General features: G+C 44.1%; 1 protein-coding gene across 2 annotated transcripts in view; it reads left to right on the top strand.

Moving 5' to 3' along the window:
- PRKCB (protein kinase C beta) overlaps nucleotides 1-20,483 on the top strand; it is a 401,807-nt gene that overhangs the window by 368,819 nt on the left and 12,505 nt on the right. Inside the window, exon 17 of one of the 2 annotated variants that reach the window (XM_068244283.1) lies at nucleotides 8,728-11,384. The exons of the other annotated variant lie outside the window; for it this stretch is intronic. Coding sequence (XP_068100384.1) covers nucleotides 8,728-8,886 — 159 coding nt within the window. The 3' untranslated portion in view covers nucleotides 8,887-11,384. Of the gene's footprint in view, nucleotides 1-8,727; nucleotides 11,385-20,483 lie in introns of those variants that run through there. 2 annotated transcript variants of the gene reach the window in all.

The raw sequence follows: 20,483 nt of genomic DNA, 5'->3' as shown, positions 1-20,483 counted from the left end.
AGCCTGGTAACTTGCATTGATGAAGATTTCAAACCCTGGTCTCCTGTGTCAGAGAAGGGGGGGGGGGGGGGCTTAACCAGTACACTATCCAAGCATAGGTGGGCCCATATGCAATTCACTTTTTCTCCTGAGATTTCTCCTTGGTGATATTTTCACAACTTGTCATAAAATGCCTTTTCAGCCACCAGCAAGCAAGAAAACACTAAAAATAAAATTGATAACACTTTTTGACTAACGTTTGGGTACTTTATCAATTTTAAAACACTGAAAAGTTGGTTTAAAGAGAAGATGAATGTTAGGAAATAATGCAGGTGAAACAGTTAATTGCATTTGGCTCATAGTCTTTAATAGTAGCTGCAGTATAATTGGGCATATTGAATGACTATTGGCAACAGCTAGTTAGCATATTGTGTCAAAAGCATAGTCCACCATATTACATGGCAGTAACCTGAGCATATCCAGTAACTTTAAAAGTAATTTTCATCCTGATCGTACATTCATTTTTGCAATAGGCCACTAACCTAACACATTAAAGAGAATCTGTACTGTCCAATTTGTACAATAAAAAAACATACCAATCAAGTCACTGTTATCTCCTGGATCCCTATTTGCTGTTCCCGCCGCGATCCTGGCTTTTAATCGCCAGTTTTTAGGCAGTGTTTACAATTAAAAAACATGGCCGCTAACCAGGAAGTTGTGTGTGTGTGTATAAGTATATATATATATATATATATATATATATATATATATATATATATATATTATACATACTATACATACACATACATACACACAACTTAGCGGTTAGCAGCCATGTTTTTTGTTTGTACACACACGTACACGCAATCACACGTACACGCAATCACACGTACACGCAATCACACGTACACGCAATCACACGTACACGCAATCACACGTACACGCAATCACACGTACACGCAATCACACGTACACGCAATCACACGTACACGCAATCACACGTACACGCAATCACACGTACACGCAATCACACGTACGCGCAATCACACACACGCGCAAACACGCAAACACACACGTGTGTAAAGTGGATTATCTGCACTCCAGTCTGGGATTAGTCACAGTTTCTCTGCATGAGACAGGCAACAGCTCCCTCAGCCTCACAAACTGTGTATGAGGAATACACAAAGCGCACACACAGAGCACAAAGCTTGACAAAGAAAAGAAGATTAGATATATTACAGAGACAGTGCAACTAGAAACCAGACCACATTATAACAGGTATAGGAACTTATAGGATAGAAGGAATAAGGCTGAATTTTTTGTTACAGAGTCTCTTTAATCTCTAAATCTGGATTGCTTAAAAGTTGTGTGCATGAGATGAAGTAACTTATTGGCACTTGTTAGATAGTACAGAAATAGTCCAGATTGGGATTTATGAACAAGCAGAAGTGGATGTCAAGCTATGGTGGGTGCTAAATAGCCTTGGGTGCCAAGCTTCAGTGGGTGCTAAGTAGCATTGAGTACTGCATAGCATTGGGTGCTAAGTTAAAGCTGATGCTAAGCAGATTTAGGTCCTTCAGTGGGCACTGCTCTGCTTTGCATGCCAAATAGACTTGGCTGCCAAGTAGCGGCGTGCTTTAACCAGCATTGGTCTTAAGTAGTGGTAGATGCCAAGTAAAAATGTATGCATTGTGTAGTGGGTGCTAAGTAGTGTTGGGTGCCAAGTTGCAGCTGGTGACAAGTAGAGTTGGGTGCCAAGAGTACTGGGTGCAAAGTGGCTTCTGGAAGTAGTTACATGGGGTACCCAGTTAAGCACCTTGGTTGTAACTGATGGTCCAAAACCTACTGGAATCATGGGGTGGTTTTCCTTTTGTTTTGGAAAGCACAAGGCAGCTGTTTATTAGCAGGAAGCAGAACCTTTGCTGTTTGCACTGCATTCCTTTGTGTTCTCATTGCAGTTCTCTACCTGTTCCCTTTAACACCTTCCAGTGTGTACAGATTGTCTAGGACACTTTGTCCGTGGAGCTGAGGAGGAGACACACAGCCAAGTGGTAGCAAAGTGGGTCACCTGATATTAATTCACACAATAATCATAGAGTTAGGAGTCCATCACTTGAAAATTAAACACCTTTTTTATCATTGTTACACCTAACTGCAAGCCCTTTCACTACACGTCTGTTATAAAGGAGGAGAGAGTCAGATTAGCTGTTGTAGCAGAAAAAGATCACCGCTGCAAATTGTATAATGAGCATAGAAAATGTTCACTTTTTGGCTTTGAAGCCTGAAATGAAGACACAAAAAGAAAAAAAGAACCTACAAAGTCTAATGCTAATAAAGGTGGTCAGGAGAAACCAAAATCTACATCTACAAAATTTGGCCTCAACACCAATACAGCTGACCATCCAGAGAACATGATGCCTTCTGTAAAGTATGGAGGTGGTAGCATCCTGGGGGTGTTGCTCTGCAGCAGGGACTAGTGCACTTGTCATGCAAATATTAATGATGCAAAATATTAATGATGCAAATGTTAGAAGGAATCTGCTTCCCTCTGTCACAAAGTGCTTGGTGGGAAAAAGGTTCAACTTCCAGCATGATTATGACCTGAAGCACACAGCAAAATTGACCACATACTGGCTGAAGGAGAATAATTTGAATGTAGTTGCATGGCCTAGTGAGAGTCCAGATGAAAACCCTATTGAAAATCAGTGGAATGGCTTGAAAATTGCAGTCCTCCAATAGTAAACAAATTATTTAGTAACCAGCCACTACTATATTAATTTCAATACAGGTTTCAATACAGGTTTCCTGCCATAAGTGGCCACAAAACAGACTTGGTTTTCACCATTCTATCCTCTCTGTGTTTATTTTAATGGACACCTGAAGTAAGAGGGATCTGGAGGCTGCCATTTTTATTTCCTTTTAAACAATATCAGTTACCAGGCTGTCCTGATAATCTGCCACTTTTACTGTAAGCCATAGACTGTAAACACGCATGCAGATCAGATGTTTCTGACTAAAGTCGGACTGGATTAGTCACATGCTTCTCTTCAGGTTTGGGATTCAGAAACTACTAATGCCGGAAAGGATCAGCAGGACTTCCAGGCAACTGGTATTGTTTAAAAGAAAATAAATATGGCAAACTCCTTATCTCTCTCACTTCAGATGTCTTTTAAGCGAGATCTATTTCTGCTGTATCCTACTGAATAATCTCCCACTAGAAGATGCTGTCTTGTGTGTGGCCGGAGTACAGTCAGGATGTCTTCTAGCTAGACAAAAAAAAACCTTTTATTCTGGGATTTGTAGTGCACACCAACCATGAAATATACGTGTTACGTTTAGAGGAAGTATGTAGTGAATAGAATTTTACGTCTCCCATCTTTATTTTACTTTATGCTAACCACAAGAAGATTTATGCGTGCTCAACACCAAGCTTAACCCTTACAAGTCTGGCTGTGCAAATCTGGCTAAATTGGCTTACCATGAGGCATTGCTCATGCAAAATTGCATTTGCTTTCGCATGCCAAACTTTGCAGGGTCAAAAACTAATACCGCAAAGTGGTTGCCCTGCGGGAATTAGTTCATGCTACATAGCACTATCCAGGAGCGCCACGGGGAGGCTTCCCAATGCCCCCATACAACCGGGGGGGGCTGCGGGGGGCCCCAGGCTCTCTCACTGCCTAGGGACCACAGCGACACCCCAGAGGGGGAGGCTGGGTGGCGTAGACGACCCCCCCCCAAGCGTGGCCAGCGCCGGGGAGGGCCATCCGCACCCACCTCCCAAAATTAAAAACAGGCACTTACCTTAACGTCCATTGCGTTCTGCTACTGCGCATTAACTTGGGGGCACTGCATGGGAAAGGAGTGACGCATGGGTCACCCCGAGCTGTAGGGCTCAGGGCTGGCTCACACACATCACTCCAGAAGGGGGGGGGGAGGACAGGCACAGACAGCCCACTCCAGGGCTCACACCACCTAGAGCAAGCCATCCACCACCTGCCTCCAAAGGAAAATTGCAGTCCTCCAATTTAGTAGCCAGCCACTACTATATTAAATTCAATACAGGTTTTCTTTACATTACGCTGTCATAAGTGGCCACAAAACAGACTTTTTTTTTTTTTTTTGCATCAGGAGTAGCATAGATTGTGATATCCGAACCCTACCAGTGTCATTCCCACTGGTTTTCACCATTTTATCCTCTCTGTGTTTATTTTAATGGACACTGAAGTAAGAGGGATCTGGAGTCTTCTGTGATGTCTTTTCAAGCCCAAGTCTGCCCCCTTGTGGCTCTGATTTCCTGCTATTTATCCTGGAAGCAGCAAAGCAGAGCCGCAAGGAGGCAGGCTTGGGCTTGAAAAGACATCACAGAAGACTGACTCAGCTATAATCATTCCGGGAAAAGCTAGACTGACTGCTCAGTCGGGGATTCTTATCAGGGCTGATAACGGGCAGATTTAGCAGAGAAAAATGAAACAGAGAGCAGGGTAGGTGTTTACTGTCATGTTCCCATTTATATATATGGTAAAATACATGAGGGTGCTTCGTCTCTGGTTTTCTTTAAAAACAAATAAAATGGCAAAAAGGGGGGTGGCTTACCTCAATGAAGACAAATTCACGTATTAATAGAATTTTTTATTGCACTGGCAATGCTTTTTGTGGGTGCATTCCCACTTCCTCAGGCCAAATAGCAGTGCCTAATAGTGCTTTTAGCCACAAATAAGGCTTGTTTTATTGTCAATCTTGACGGTTTAAACTGCAATAAAACCTTGGCCCTTGTTCAATTTACTTTTTTTTCCAAAGTCTTCTACAAGGAGGTAATTATTTATCCTCTTTTTAAAATAATTATTTTGCACTCTTCAGTTGAAAAATTACCAAAAAGTAGGTGAAAAAGTGCTGTCAAAATTATTCTCGAGTATTTTCTGTCTTGTTGGTGACTTAAAGAGACACTGAAGCGAGAGTAAACCTCGCTTCAGTGCTTATATTCAGCAGGGGCATGTGTGCCCCTGCTTAAACGCCGGCTAAACGGGGGTCCCTTACCTCCCAAATCCCCTCCGTGCAGGACGGGGATCACTTCCGCATTTAGGCATGGCTAATGGCCGCAGCCCTGCCTCACGCGCGTCTGTCAGCGCGTATCTCTGCCTCTCCCCCGCCCCTCTCAGTCTTCCTTCGCTTTGAGGGGCGGGGGAGAGGCGGCGATGCGCCGCTGATAGACGGCGCTGAGAGGCAGGGCTGCAGCCGTTAGCCCTGCCTCAACAGCAGCAAAATCTATGACCAAGTTGGTCATAGATTTTGCAGGGGGGGATTTGGGGGGTAAGGGACCGCCGTTTAGCCGCGGGATAGCGGCGTCTTAGCAGGGGCACACGTTTTTTTCTCGCTTCAGTGTCTCTTTAAGAGACATTTTGTTAATAAGGTGTGAAAATATCACCTATGATAAACCTTTAGGCTGCTTCCACACTGGGACGTTACAGGCACACGTTAGTGCAGCCTGTAACACTCCCCAACTCACAGCAATACAAAGTCAATGGGGCTGTTAACACTGCCCACGTTGCGTTACATGTAACGCTGCACGTTCTTCAGAACGTGCAGCATACTATAGCGTTCCAGCGCCTTAAGCCGCGTTAGACTGTTTTTACATGCTCAGTGTTGGGGCGGGGAGAGGCCGCTATGTAGCCGCGCACATGGCTACTCAATATGCACTGCACTGGTGGCCGCAGTAGTAGTTCGGTAGCTGTACCCTTGTTTACCTCTCTGTGGTAGCTGCTTATACTGCTCATGTGAGCTCTAGTGAGCCCCTCAAGAGAAGTAATGATTCTTCCCCTCACATAAAATGTTCGAAGGCATATGTGCATCTCCACTATCCCTTATTCATGAACAAAATAAATAACACATTTGTCTTGCAACACTAGGGTTCCCAGGTTCAAATCTGGCCCAGGACACTATGCAGAGTTTGACCTTAGACCATCATTAGATTGTGAGCCACTCTGAGGGACAGTGACATGACTATGTATTCTGTAAAGTGCTGCAGAAGATGTAAGCAATGTATAAATACTGTATAGTAATATTCTCTTACAAGTCAAATGTCCACTGACCCAGGAAGTAAAAGAAATTGAGCCAATCGCCTGCTGATCAATTAGCTGGTTAATTTATAACAGCTAGAGGCTGCGATTGGCTAAATTGCATTTATACCAAGAGTCAGTGATGATGTTCATTTTAGGAACACACACACACACACACCTACACACACACCTACACACACACACACACCTACACACACACACACACACCTACACACCTACACACACACACAAACCTACCTTTTACTGCCAAACCTAAACTGTAGTGAGGAAACGGGAGCTGTTGCAGCTGGCAGGGATTCTTTTTTTAGAAGCAGCCCCCATGGGCAGTTAGAGAGGTAAGTGCGCGTGCAGCTGTGGCAGTTTTCCAGTTTTGACTACCTAAAGCTCACTAAACCTACTTGCCCAGTGGTGTTGATCCAGGGATTTTATCTATTTGCCATTGGTTTCAACCCAAATAACTATGTAACTATGCTAAAGTAAAGCATGGTACACACATGCTTTTACCACTTCCATGCAGTTATAAAGCTTACTTACATCATCTGTTCCTAGAATGTTGGCTCTGTTGGCCCTCATACTACATGGAGGTGGTGAAATTGGTTGGAAATTGGCCAATCAAAATGGGAGGGGTGTATGCACCTTAGGGTGCCTTAACCAGATTGCAAGACAGACCCAAAGGACAGCAATTTATTATTTTTCTTTACTAATAAAACCTTGGTAAAACTGTGGGCAGCACCTACACTGTATCATTTAACCTTTTAGCCTCTTTTTTAATTAGAATGTATTAATTCTCTAAAAGGTCTTCAGTGGTCACATTGTTCTTAGTTAGGTTAGTTGGCAACCTAGAGAAGGCTAAATTACGGTCCGTTCCCTGACCTCTCCCGAGTAGTTTGGCTTGCTGAAACTTCCCTATGACAACCTAGTTCTGATCCCACCACATCTTTACATGTTCCTTCTGATTCCTACATGTCTTTTTATGTTGTATCCATGTCTGAAGATGTCCTTGTCTATACTGCTTTCAGTGTAAAGGAGTGTGAATGGCTTTAGAGTAGCAGATGTTTCTTATCCATTCTGAAGATGTTCTTGTTGCCTCATCAGTCAACCACAATCATTGAAGAACTTAAATATGGTCTTAGTCATGCCATCCTAAAGCTGAACACCAGGCATAAATATGATTTTACCTTTTTAAACATGCATGCTTATCTGCTTTCAAAGAGGGACATTTGCATGCCCAGAACACAGGTTATTTCTGCAACCCGGGTAGCAGGAGTGACTTCTGTTTTCTGCAGAGCTGTTGAGCATCTCAGGGCTCGTTTCCACTATCGCGAATCTGCATGCGTTTCCTGCATGCAGATTCGCACAGCCAATACAAGTGGATGGGCCTGTTTCCACTTGTCAGTTTTGCTGTGCGTTTTTCTGTGCAGGATTTTTCTGCACGGCAGAGCCCTCAGAATTCGCCTGCGTGTGGAATGCAGGCGAATCGCACACAATGTATTTAATAGGGAAATCGCATGCGCGTTTTTTGCTGCGAATTCGCATGCGAATTCGCATAGGTACCAATGTTAATTCACACAGGCAGTGACATGGTTAAAATCGCATATACCCTCACCTATGCGAATTCGCATGCGAATTCGCGGCAAAAAACGCATGCGAAATCGCACCCGCATGCGATTTCATCAGCGGAGGAATCCAGGCGATTCCGCACCGCAATAGTGGAAACGAGCCCATAAGCTTGGTCTTTGACTTGCTTCTTTTAGGCTTTGGGGAAAGAAGTAGATTGTGATGATATTTCCACATAACTCCTCCCCCAGCACTTTTGGTAATGCACTCTCATGTGAGCATGCTCCATCGCGGTAGGACTGCTTTCAAAGTTTACTTAAAGATGAACTGTCACAAAAATCTTAACATTTAAAACACATACAAATAAGAAGTATGTTTCTTCCTGAGTAAAATGAGCCATAAATGACTTTTCTCCTATGTTTCTGTCACTTACAGTAGGTAGTAGAAATCTGGCATTACCGACAGATTTTGGACTAGCCCATCTTCTCATAGGGGGGTTCTCAGGGTTTTCTTTATTTTTAAAAGCACTTAGTGAATGTCAGTTGCGGCGTCCAACTGCCAAAATAGTGTGCAGTGAGCAGGGAGGCTGGCTAGCATATTTGAATAAAGATTTTTCAGGGAATGTCTTAAAGAATAAAGGCCATGCTGAGAATCCCCTATGGAGAGATGGACTAGCCCAAAATCTGTCGGTAATGTCAAATTTCTACAACCTACTGTAAGTGACGGCAACATAGGAGAAAAGTAATTTATGGCTCTTTTTACTCTGGAAGAAACATGCTTCTTATATGTATGTGTTTTAAATTTTACGATTTTTCACGACCGTTCCTCTTTAAGCATTACTCTGTTCTTTGCTGTATCTTAATGGGGGTTGGTATATGTTTTTTAATCCTTAGTCATGGAGTTCAGCTTTAGCATGATTGGGTCCTATATATGTTTTCAAGGAGAACACTTCTTACCTGAAGCCATTAAAAATGTTACTCACCCTTCTATTTGCTCATCGATTACTTCTCCATGCTTCAGATTTCCCATCTTCCTGAAATTATTTTTTTTTTTATTTTTTTATTTTTTTTTTTTTTCATTTCCCATGGTTTTGATTTTCTTCCCCCTCCTTCCATAGTGCGGCCGAAACGCTGAGAACTTCGACCGGTTTTTCACCCGCCATCCACCAGTGCTAACGCCACCTGACCAGGAGGTCATCAGGAACCTCGACCAGACAGAATTTGAAGGATTTTCTTTTATTAATGCTGAGTTTGAAAAAATGGAGATGAAAGACTAATAATGGTGGTGTGTGTCCCTCCTGGGTACCCACAGCTCTGCTCGGCTGTCATTGTGTACATGCCCTGGGGAGGTCGGGCCGCAATGCTCGCCCTTACCCCTTCCTAGACATAACCATAGCAGCCATCTTGCTGAGTACTGTATGTCTGACCCAGCGTGTGTCTCACATTGTATACAGAGCCCTGTTGTCAGTTTCCTGTTTATTCATTAGTAAGCCGAGGGCCAAGAAGCCTTCATGTTGGAAGGTCTCCAAAGGAAGAACTCAGATACCCCATTACCCAATACTCCTGTTTCATTCTTCAGTATAGTGGACACAGTTGCCATGATTAACAAGATTGCTTCAGACACTTTCCATTTAAGATCTAGAAAGTGATCAATAAAGTGAACCAGTCGGGTTATGCAATGTTTCTAAACTTGCCACTTCATTACAGGTACCTCATGCCTGCTGGTACCTTTGTTGCAGTCCTTTCTGAAAGATCTCCTCCAAGTTTAAAGCCATTAAGCTTTACCAGAGCATGCTTATGGACTTCCAAGTTGATTTGCTTTTACTGGTTTGCTGATAAATGGAAGAGGTGAAATACAACTTCCTTTTAGGGATACAGGAAAGCAAATACTGTAGTGCAGTAATGTACAGTGAGAGGGAATAGATTCCTGGTGTTTGCAGCTGAACATTCCATTTCCAAACACTCAGTCATTGCCTAGATGCAGGGTCTTCCTGAATCGGGGGCACAGAGCTTGGAGTAGCTGAGATACGGTTTTGCATCTTATCAATTGATGCATGCTGGTGCAGGAAGGCTGCTTTGTGCAATAAGCTGTCTCTTATAGCGTAAGAATTATTTCAGCTGCTGAGAAGTTTGTCTGCAATCTGAGGAGCTATAGACTGTTTGGACATAGAAATTTCAGCTGCACGAACCAGGGATCTTTTTTTTTTTTATATGAAATTTGGGCTTCGTTTACGATGTGTGTAGGGGAGTGACAGGCTTACTGTATACCGCAAAGAACTGTCTGCTTCACCTACAATGGAAGGTCCGAGCAAATTAAAATTTAAATCTTCTTACCCGGGGCTTCCTCCAGCCCCTGGCAGCCTTCCTGTGCCATCGCCGCAGCTCCGCTTTCAGTTGGGGGGTCCCTCTGGTGCAGGTGCCAACCTCGCCAGGTTGGCATAGCCTGCGCAAGAGCCGATCTCGGTCACGCTCACGTGATCTGCAGTGCACTGTGCAGATGCAGTAGTTATGCACCTGCGTAGAACAGTTCAGACCATGTGAGCGCGACCGTGAGCTGCTCTCGTGCAGGCACAGAAGATGCCCATTGGATGGGAGCGGAGCCGTGGCGAGGGCACAGGATGGCTGCCAGGGGCCCCAGGTAAGTAGATTTTTTTCAGCTCGGATCTGTCCTTTAAAGAGAACCTGTAGCAATACATATATGGAAGCTGCCATGTTTATTTCATTTTAAACAATTCCAGTTGCCTGGCATCCTGCTAATCCTTCATGCACCAGTAATGTCACACACCTAAGACAAGCAGCTAATCTTGTCAGATCTTTTGTCAGAAACACCTGATCTGCTTGCTTGCTCAGGGTCTATGGATAAAAATACTTGAGGCAGAGGATCAGTAGGACAGCCAAGCAACTGGTATTTTTTAAAATTAAATATGTCCTCCATATCCCTCTTACTTCATGTTCCCTTTTAAAGCTGTTGGATGCATTCACCAAGTTGGGCATTAAAACTTGTATTGACAAATGTAGTCTGCATTCCCCAAGAACCAGGCTATGGAATTTCTGGATAAGCAGAACATCTATTATATGTATATCTGTTGTAGCATGTTATTTTTTTTCTTCCTGGTAAGGTCCACACTGTACAAGTTGGGGTTTACTGCAGATCTGCTATCTGTGATTTTATTCCATATGCCATTATGACATTAATGGATCTGTACGTCAACCATACCATCATCCAAAGAACTAGTCCTCCCGACAGGTCTTGCCATTGTGAGTGGAGGGGGAGTGACGGTTTACCGGAAGTGCAGCAAGGTTACACAACAGCCTATGCCTCCTTTTCAGTTGAGCTTCATCTGCCTGTCCTCCATATATTCCAGTCCATTTACAGAGAGCACAATACCTCTGTACCCTGTCCACTTGGAAGTTTTCCTTTGTGATTTTTGGTGAACTATGGACAGGAAGGAGCTTGGAAGTGGCTTTTCCCCTGGTCTAGGTAAGAGTTCTATTTCTGGCCTCATTTCCGATTGGAGACACCTTTTTAGCAGAGTTTCTCTTTCTAAAGCAGAATAACATACAACAAATAAATTGTCTCCCGAGTTTTTGTTGCCTGCATGATTATCCAACCTGATGTTTGCCCCCAAAAAATGCAATTTATTTAATTATAAAAAAAAAATAATCAACATGCAGTTAGTGGTGGCAGCAGCCATATACATTTTTATGTCATCTACTGAGCATAAACGTCAAAGTTCAGGGGGAAGTGTGTCTCTCCTGTTTGCCAAACATAATAGTGAGGGGGGTGGGTTGGAGAGGGGTTAGTGTGCTAGGGAAAGGGTCATGCAAATAAGAGGTATAGTTCCTTTCAGCATAGTCATATGGTAAGGCTCCAGAGAAAGTGAATTTAGAAATGTTAACCATTTCAGGTACTTTTTTCGTTTTTTACAGATATCTGTTGAAAGATTTTTGTGAAATAAATATTTTAGAGGAAAGGGAACATAATGACTGCAGTTCTGCTTTAAAGATCAACACCCAATGCTGTCTTATCTAAAATATGTACATTTATTCCTTCATAATTCAGGAAAAAAGAACTAAACCTTTTCTGCTGTGACAACGAATATTGATGTAGTGACCCTTATTCAATCCACGTTGTCTCCTAGGAGATCATTTTTCATCTTCTATTTAAAATAACTTTTCAGCACTTTGCAATTGAAAAAGTACCAAATAGTAGGTGAAAAAGTGCTTTCAAGTTATTGTATTTTCTTGGTCGCTGGTGGCTTATAAGCCATTTTATTATTCAAGTAAACCTGTAAGCCTAAAATAATGAAAAAAAAAAAAACAAATACAGTAGATCTTTGGATCCTAATGTGGCTCCCTCTGTTCCAGCCCTGGGACCCCTCAACAAAGGTAAACCATAATAATTTGCCGCTGCACACATGCGTACAAGCGGCTTTCCGCTCCAGTAATAGCCAAGACCGATCGGGTCCACTCTACTGCACAGGTGTAGACAGCTTGCGCCTGCACAGTAGAATGGACCCTATTGGGCTCGGCAATTTCCCCCAGAGCCCAATCGGAAAGCCGATGCGCAGCGGCAACAAGTGCAGACGAGGGGACTTTCGGTGTGCCAGTAGTGGACATCCTCAGCTGAGAACGACTGGGGAAGCCCCTTTTGGATCCAGAGACATCCCCCTCCCCAAGGTAACACCTAATGCTCTCGAAACCCCCCCCCCCCCCCCCCACCCCCGGCATTTTTTTTTCCTTCCGGTTCACATTAAGCTGGGAAAATATTACCTAGGAGAAAACTGAGGAGAAAAATCATCTCATCACTAACACTTGCAGAATGTTCTCTGTTACCATGGATCCTTGCCGTTCTCTGCATGTGATGGCTGAACAAGTAAAACGTATATAGATGCTAGTACTATGTTGCAAGGGGATTTCTTTGCTCTGATTCTGCATGAATTGTGCTGCCCAGTGTAGTAGAGCGAGCACAAGCACCTAATTTGTGTGGGTGTCAGCTGCTGTATATATCCGATACACATAGCTAGCACAGAGCCTTTATTAAGACCAGTGTTTCTACTCAATATCCACTATTGGACATGGAACTATATAAAAAAAAGTCATTTTTATCTTTTGCTAACTGCTCCTAATTATAAATGTGTCTCCTTTTCAGTTAGTTCACAGTTCTCCTTTAAGCAGCAGCATTCCGTTTTAGGCACTGTGTCTCTGTACCAGATGAAAGGAATCTCCCAGGCTGCCCTGCTCCAGATTCCTGTCCAAGGCAGGCCACATCTGCGCTTAATCCCATTGGACTGGGGGCTGCCAATTCTCTTATGATATCACTTTTTTTCCTCTTTACTCCATGCTTTCCGAGCTGCCCCGATTCTCCACGTTTATATTTCCAAAGGGGCCAAAACATATCGATGTCAGAAAATCCAGCAGATGTTCCTATGTGCAAGACCCCCATCATCATCATCATTTCTGCATGAGTGAAGGGGATAATGCACTAGCACAGCGAGTGCCCCAGGCTCCGCTACAAATTGGCCATTCGGCATGCAGCCTTAGCCAAGCATTAACTCATTAGCCTCTTCACATCCTCGGCCTACAGCAAACGGAAGGCCTTGCTGCTATCGCTGTAAAGGAAGCTTGTCATATCTCTCACACTCTGCACTTTTCTTCTTTGCTTTCTCTGCGTTGCCCTCTCCTTCTCTCTTTCTCACTCCCTCTTTTTTCTGTTTCCCTCTCTCTCTCTACTCTCCACCTCCTCTTCCCTATGTCCCCTAACTTTCTCTATCTCCCTCTCCACCGTCCTCTTCTTTTATGACCTCTCACCACTTCTTTCTATCTTCCTTCTATGTCTCTCCACCCCCATTTGCTCTCTCTTCCGCCAATCTCTCTTCACTCTCCAGCTCTCTCTTCTCTCCTCTCAAACCCCAGGACAAAATCACGTACCTAAGAAAAGGGCATCCTCTGCATTCCCACGGCATCCTCTGGACACCCATTGCTGCTAATGGACCCTCCAAACATTACCAACAAGGGCTTGAAGGTAATCTGATCAGGGTCGTGCTTCTCTTAAAGCACGGGTGCAGCCCTACTGCTCCTGTGTGAGCTTCCCCTGCGCAGTAAGCCGGAGCTGCTTGTGCCAGAAGAGCAGTATGGACCCAATGAGCAGGAGGGTCCCAGGCAGAGGTCCAGAGGACCGCGTGGAAAGGATCCATCTCCTTAGGGAAGTATGTGTTTCTGAACCCGAGCTTCGTCTTGGGTTCTCTTAACCTGTTAGCATCTTCAAGCGAAGTTTTTGGTTTGAAGATGCTGCGCTCATTTTAACCTCAGGCGGGACAACTCGTTTTTCTGCCTACTGAGGTCATGCAAAGCGGCATTGGTAGCGGGTTTTTTATAGTTACCTGTTCCGAGCGCTGGAGCAGCTTCTCCTCTTCATCCACCCGCGGTGCTGCACTCCCATCCTCTTCTGACTTCTGATCACGTTACTACATATGATCTGGGCTCAGAGGATAGTGTCAGCAGTGCAGCCCCACCTGATGGTGGAAGAGTCCCTTCCATTACCCCTCTTTCACCACAGGATGGCTCTGCACCGCTTACATTATCCTCTGAGCCCCGATCTCGTGTAATAACGTGATCGGTAGTCAGAAGAGGATGCTGGGAGTGTATCGCCGTGGGTGGAGGAAGAGGAGAAGCTGGTCCAGCGCTTGGAGCAGGTAAATATAAAAGCTCCCAGCGCCGCTCTGCATACCCTGCCAGGCGGGGGAAGGCACACTTTCCCAGCAGGTGGAAAAATTTGGCCCCGCATATAAAAAGTTTTACTTTATTTGGCTGCTAAAAGGTTAAAATCAAAGAAATCCTAGCTAGTGGAAACGACCACTAGTGGCCCTTATCGGTAAACTCACACCCCATGTAAATTAATAGGCACACATCAGAGTGGGGCAGCCATGTTTACTGCATGAATAACAGAGTCTATTTTAGGCTAGGTTCACACTCACTGAATGTGGACAGTTACAGTGAATCCTATGCGTGATCTGCTGTGTCTGTCCTCATCGGTCGGTGTCCGAGGTAATGGACATGTCATTGATGGCCCTGATATTCAGGGTTCTGTGCAGTGCCCAGGAAAGTTGCACAGGACTTTGCATCCTGTGACCACAGCAGACGTGTGAACAGATCTTGTAGTTAACATGATCCGTTGACATATCGTTTGTCTGCTGGCGATCACTGCAGATCTGTCCAATTCCAGCCTGTAGCCATATACAATTTACTGCTGTTATATCACTCATCCCATGTGAATGTATTAATATTCTCATTGGTTTTTAGCAGTAGGCTATGGTTGTCCGTATTAGAAATCCCCCTCCTCTGATCAGTTTAGACCATACATGTCAAACTCCAGCCTGTGGGCCAAATCTGGCCCTCAGAGCCATTAAATTTGGTCCCCAAGTGGTTTCCCCACTTTGCATTATGTTTGGCCCTTTCTAGACCAGGGAAGCTATACTGTAGGTGAAGCCCTAGAACACCGGGGAAGCCATATGGGGGTGGTAGGGGAAAGCACTAGACACAAGGGAACTGTATAGGAGTTGTAGGGGGGCCATTAGACACCTGGGAATTGGAGGTGGCCAGTAGACATGAGGTTGGCCGCCACTATGTATTTGAGATCGACACCCCTGGTTTAGGCGTTGTCTTCAGCCTGGGCTCAAAACAGGAAGTGGAAACGTGGGAAAGTTGTTTTTACTGTTTCTAAAATGTCAATGAACTTTGCAGGAGCATAATCAGTACAAATCCCCAATCACAAAAATCGCCAACAGAGTGCTGTTTAAAAACCAGGGAAATAACACAATGTGCTTTACAAAAAAGAAAAAATTGTTTCCTTCATCAGAATGCAACAACCCTGTTGCTTAAAATGAACCCGAGATGAGGGATATGTATGCTGATATATTTATTTCCTTTTAAACAATACACATTGCCTGGCTGTCCTGCTGATCTTCTGCCTCTAATAGTTTTAGCCATAGACCCTGAACAAGCATGTAGATCAGGTGTTTCTGACAAGATTAGCTGCATGCATTTCAAATGTGTGATTCAGCCACTACTGCAGCCAAGGAGATCAGCAGGACTGCCAGGCAACTGGTATTGTTTAAAAGGAAACATCCATATCCCTCTCAGTTCAGGTTCCCTTTAAGGGCTGCAAATACTAGTTTGCCGTCTGAGCCATGCCTGACATACTTACTTTAATGCTGCTCATTCAGCTCCCACACAGAGATGATGACCTGCTGAATGTTTAAAGGGAACCTAAACTGAGAGGGATATGGATGCTTCCTTTTAAAACAATACCAGTTGCTTGGCAGCCCTGATGTTCTATTTGGCTGCAGTAGTGAATCACACAACCCTGAAACAAGCATGCAGCGAATCCAGTCTGACTTCAGTCAGAGCACCTGATCTGCCTGCTTGTTCAGAGGCTGTGGCTGAAATTATTAGAGACACAGGATCAGCAGGAGAGTCCGGCAACTGGTATTATTTTAAAAGGAAAAATCCATATCTTCTCAGTTTAGGTTTCATTTAAACTATCCTGTTGTCAGAAGTGTTTGCACAGCTACCAAAAAAAGTTTTAAAACCGAATTAGTTTTCAAGAGATCAGAAACTGCAGTGAGGCCTAGTGCACACCAGAGCTCTTTGGCTGCGGTTTGCGATCCACTTGCAGGTGCGGATCCGCTTGGGTAATGTATTTCAATGGGCTGTTGCACACCAGAGCGGTAGGCGTTTTGCAGAAACGCATACTCCCAGGCTGCTGCAGATTTTGGATTGCGGATGCGTTTCTGCCTCAATGTTAAGTATAGGAAAAACGCAAACTGCTCTGAAAAACGGCAGTTCAGAGCGGTTTTGCAGGCGTTTTTGTTACAGAAGCTGTTCAGTAACAGCTTTACTGTAACAATACATGAAATCTACTACACCAAAAACGCTTCACAAAACCGCAAAATGCTAGCTGAAACGCTACAGAAAAAGAAGAAAAAGCGTTTCAAAATCTGCTAGCATTTTGCGGATCTGCTAGCGTTTTTTTGGTGTGCACCAGGCCTGTCTGTGCCTACTGCTTTGATAAAACACATGAATAAAAAGTAAACACAGATGATTTCTTAGTAGTATTAGTACTGTGTTGTGTTTAGATTTTTATCTCAGCGTGCATTGTCACTTCAGGTACCCTTTAAACGAATTGAAAAGGGGCTTTACAACCAACGTTAAATGCCTCCATCTCTCATACCTAGCAAACTAGTGTCCAGCATAACCCCAGGATGTATAGAAATATTATTCACAAATACAAATTCGGAGGCTGCACACACGCCATTGTATGCACACAGTCACGCTACATGGATAAATCTCCCATTATTCTTCCATCCTTAAAGGACAACTGAATGGATAGGGATATGAAGGCTGCTATCTATTTCTTTTTAAACAAAACCAATTGCCTGGCTGTCCTGCTGATCCTCTGTCTTTAATACTGCAAGCAATAGACCCTGAAGAAGCATGCAGCAGATCAGGCGTTTCTGACATTATTGTCAGATCTGACAAGATTAGCTGCATGCTTGTTTCTGGTGTGATTCAGACACTACTGCAGCCAAATAGATCAGCAGGGCTGCCAGGCAACTGGTATTGTTTAAAGAGAACCTAAACTGGGAAGGATATGGATTTTTCCTTTTAAAATACCAGTTGCCTGGCTCTCCTGCTGATCCTGTGTCTCTAATACTTTTAGCTACAGACTCTCAACAAGCATGCAGATCAGGTGCTCTGACTGTAGTCAGACTGGATTGGCTGCTTGCTTGTTTCAGGTATGTGATTCAGACACCACTGCAACCAAAGAGATCAGCAGGACTGACAAGCAACTTGTACTGTTTAACAGGAAACATCCATATCCCTCTCAGTTTAGGTTCCATTTATAAAGGAAATAAATATGGCTCTCACTCCATATTCCTCTCACTTCAGTTGTCCTTTTTGGATGTCTTCTACATGCTCATCACGGATGACACAGAGGGGTCTCACAAAACCACTCTCCAGTGGCATAGTTAACAATGCAATTGAATAACTGATGTGTGCTAAGTTGATTTAAGTGGGTATTTTTTTCCTTACTGCTGACAGGTTCGCTTTAAAGGGATCTGTATCAAGTTTCACTCATTTTGTAAATGATTTTGTATATTTTTTTTTATTCTCATTTTTTATGTTAAAATATTGTTTTACAAAATGCAGGTCTCACCGTGTAATAGTAAAGCAAATGGATAAAGGCCTCGATTCATCAAGACTTATCGAATTGGTTAACGACAGTTCGGTAAAATACCGAATTCGTTAAGTTGACTTCCGGATTCATCAAATTTATCTACAGCTGTTAGCGAACATTCGGTAATCATTCGTTAGTGATGTGTTAAACTGGAAGAAAGTGCAATTCATGAAAATGAAAGTGGGCGTGGTTTAGCGTTACATTTAGGATTAGTTATCTCCTTCACTGCTCTGTCGTTATTCCTGTCAGATCATTGCTGACAGAGAAGATGGAGCCATTGGAAGTGGTTATATATCAGCTGAGAGAGATTCAAAGGTGCAGCTGGGCAAGAATAAGGTCTAAAACCATATCAATTTGCAAGAGAATAGATTTATCTGCTATACTAGAACATCTGCATTTCTCTTGAATCATCTTGTAAGAGAACACAGGCAGTGCCAGGGGTAACTACATTGCTAGCTGCACTATATTTTTTTCAGAAAAGGCTCCTATCAAGCCGCAGCTGGTGAAATTGTGGGATTGTCCCAAACCACTTCCAGAATCCTGGTCCAGGTGTTACGCCCTATTCAGAATGTTGCTACGTGGTCTTCAGATGACTGCCTTTTACCCACAATTCCATGGGAATCTTAAGGCCTTGTGTTAAATTACCTCTGTAAAATGGAAATATCGACACGTTACCGAATGTTTACCGAATTGTTATCGAATTCACACCGAATGCTGAAAAACCTTGATGACTACAACTAGAAATCGATAAACTTCTAATTCGGTAATTTAACAAACTGGAAAAAGTTATCTGAAAGACAATGATGAATCGAGGCCAAAGTCCTGCCTGTTTCCCTGGACAATGGGTAAGGTCAACACCTGAAGTGAGAGGGATATGGAGGCTGCCTTATTTATTTCCTTTTACACAATACCAATTGCCTGGCAGCCCTGCTGATCTATTTGGCTGCAGTAGTGTCTGAATAACACCGGAAACAAGCATGCAGCTAATCTTGTCAAATATGACAATACTGTCAGGAACACTTGATCACCGTATGCTTGTTCAGGGTCTATGGCTAAAAGTATTAGAGGCAGATGATCAGCAGGACAGCCAGGCATCTAGTATTGCTTAAAGAGAACCCGAGGTGGGGTTCTGACAACGCTATCTGCACACAGAGGCTGGGTCTGCCTATACTGCCCAGCCTCTGTTGCTATACAGTTTCCCCCTAAGTTCTCCCTGCGCTCTGCTGGCCCCCATAAATCACAGCCGCGCTGTCGACACGCAGCGGGCTGTGTTTACATCTGCAGCTGTCACTCTCGCCGTTCCCCTGCCTCCTGCATAGCTCCGGTCCCCGCCCGCGTCCCTTCCCTCCAATCAGTGGGGAGGGAAGGGACACGGGCGGGGACCGGAGTTATGCAGAAGGTGGGAGAGCGACGAGATTAACAGTACAGAGGTAAACACAGCCCACTGCGACACGCTACGTGTCGACAGCGCGTCTGTGATTTGTGGGGGACAGCAGAGCGCAGGGGGAACTTAGGGGGGATTGAGATAGCAACAGAGGTTGGGCTGTATAGGCAGACCCAGCCTCTGTGTGCAGATAGCATTGTCAGAACCCCTCCTCTGGTTCTCTGTTAAAGGAAATAAAAATGGCAGCCTCCATATCCCTCTCACTTCAGATTCACTTTAACATGAAATATGTATATACGTTATTTGGACTAAAATAAAACATTTTAATGATACATTTCTCTGTATACGCATCCTAAATTAATTAATAAATAGTTGATAAGAAGTTTTAAACACGATGTACAGTATTTTTCTAAAGTGTTCTAGAAAAGAACGCCAAATAACAAATGAAAGATCCCCCACCTGGCCAGAAATAGACATTGGATGCTGTGTGCGGCTTTGCTATGCAGCCTGTGGCTCCACTAATGCCCATTGGCAGCAAAATGACCGTTTCTTTCATTTATGTAATTATCAGTCAGAAAGTCTGCTCTGTGCTGAAGAATTATCTCCCACCCCCCGCCATACGACCCACACTTTAGATGTAATTGTTTGCTATGCTTTTCAGAGACCTTAGTTGTTCCAAGCCCTGTAATCGACCTGCTTGCTAATGCACAGTTAAGACTGTTATATAAATACACAACTAATAAAAACTAAAGGAAAGCTTAAGTGAAATAAAAAAAGGAGTTTAACTTACATGGGGCTTCTTGCAGCCCTCTGGAGTCTTTCTGGGCCCACGACGCTTGTGTTCAAATTGTGTGCGGCTTGGATTTGGGCAAGTTAAATGTACCTCCTGCCAATTTGTATTGGCCCAGTTCTCAACTGCATACAAAGAAGCCCCAGGTAAGTAACTAGCCACATTCATTTTCACTTCACACTCTCTTAACCCTCTGGGGGCTAATCCCGAGCTGAGCTCGGGGTAAGCCGCCACAGAGGATTTCTCAGGCCCTGGTGGGCCGATTTGCATAATTTTTTTTTGTTGCATGCAGCTAGCACTTTGCTAGCTGCGTGTATATACCGATCGCCGCCGCTCCGCGCTGATTCGCCGCTACCCGCCGTGCCGCGCCGCTCCCCCCCCCCCAAAGACCCCGTGCGCAGCCTGGCCAATCAGTGCCAGGCAGCGCTGAGGGGTGGATCGAGACTCCCTCTGACGTCAC

The sequence above is a fragment of the Hyperolius riggenbachi genome, chromosome 7, assembly GCF_040937935.1.
Source record: "Hyperolius riggenbachi isolate aHypRig1 chromosome 7, aHypRig1.pri, whole genome shotgun sequence".
NCBI lineage: Eukaryota > Metazoa > Chordata > Amphibia > Anura > Hyperoliidae > Hyperolius > Hyperolius riggenbachi.
The sequence above is the reverse complement of the archived record's forward strand: the minus strand, read 5'-3'. Positions and strand labels throughout refer to the sequence as shown.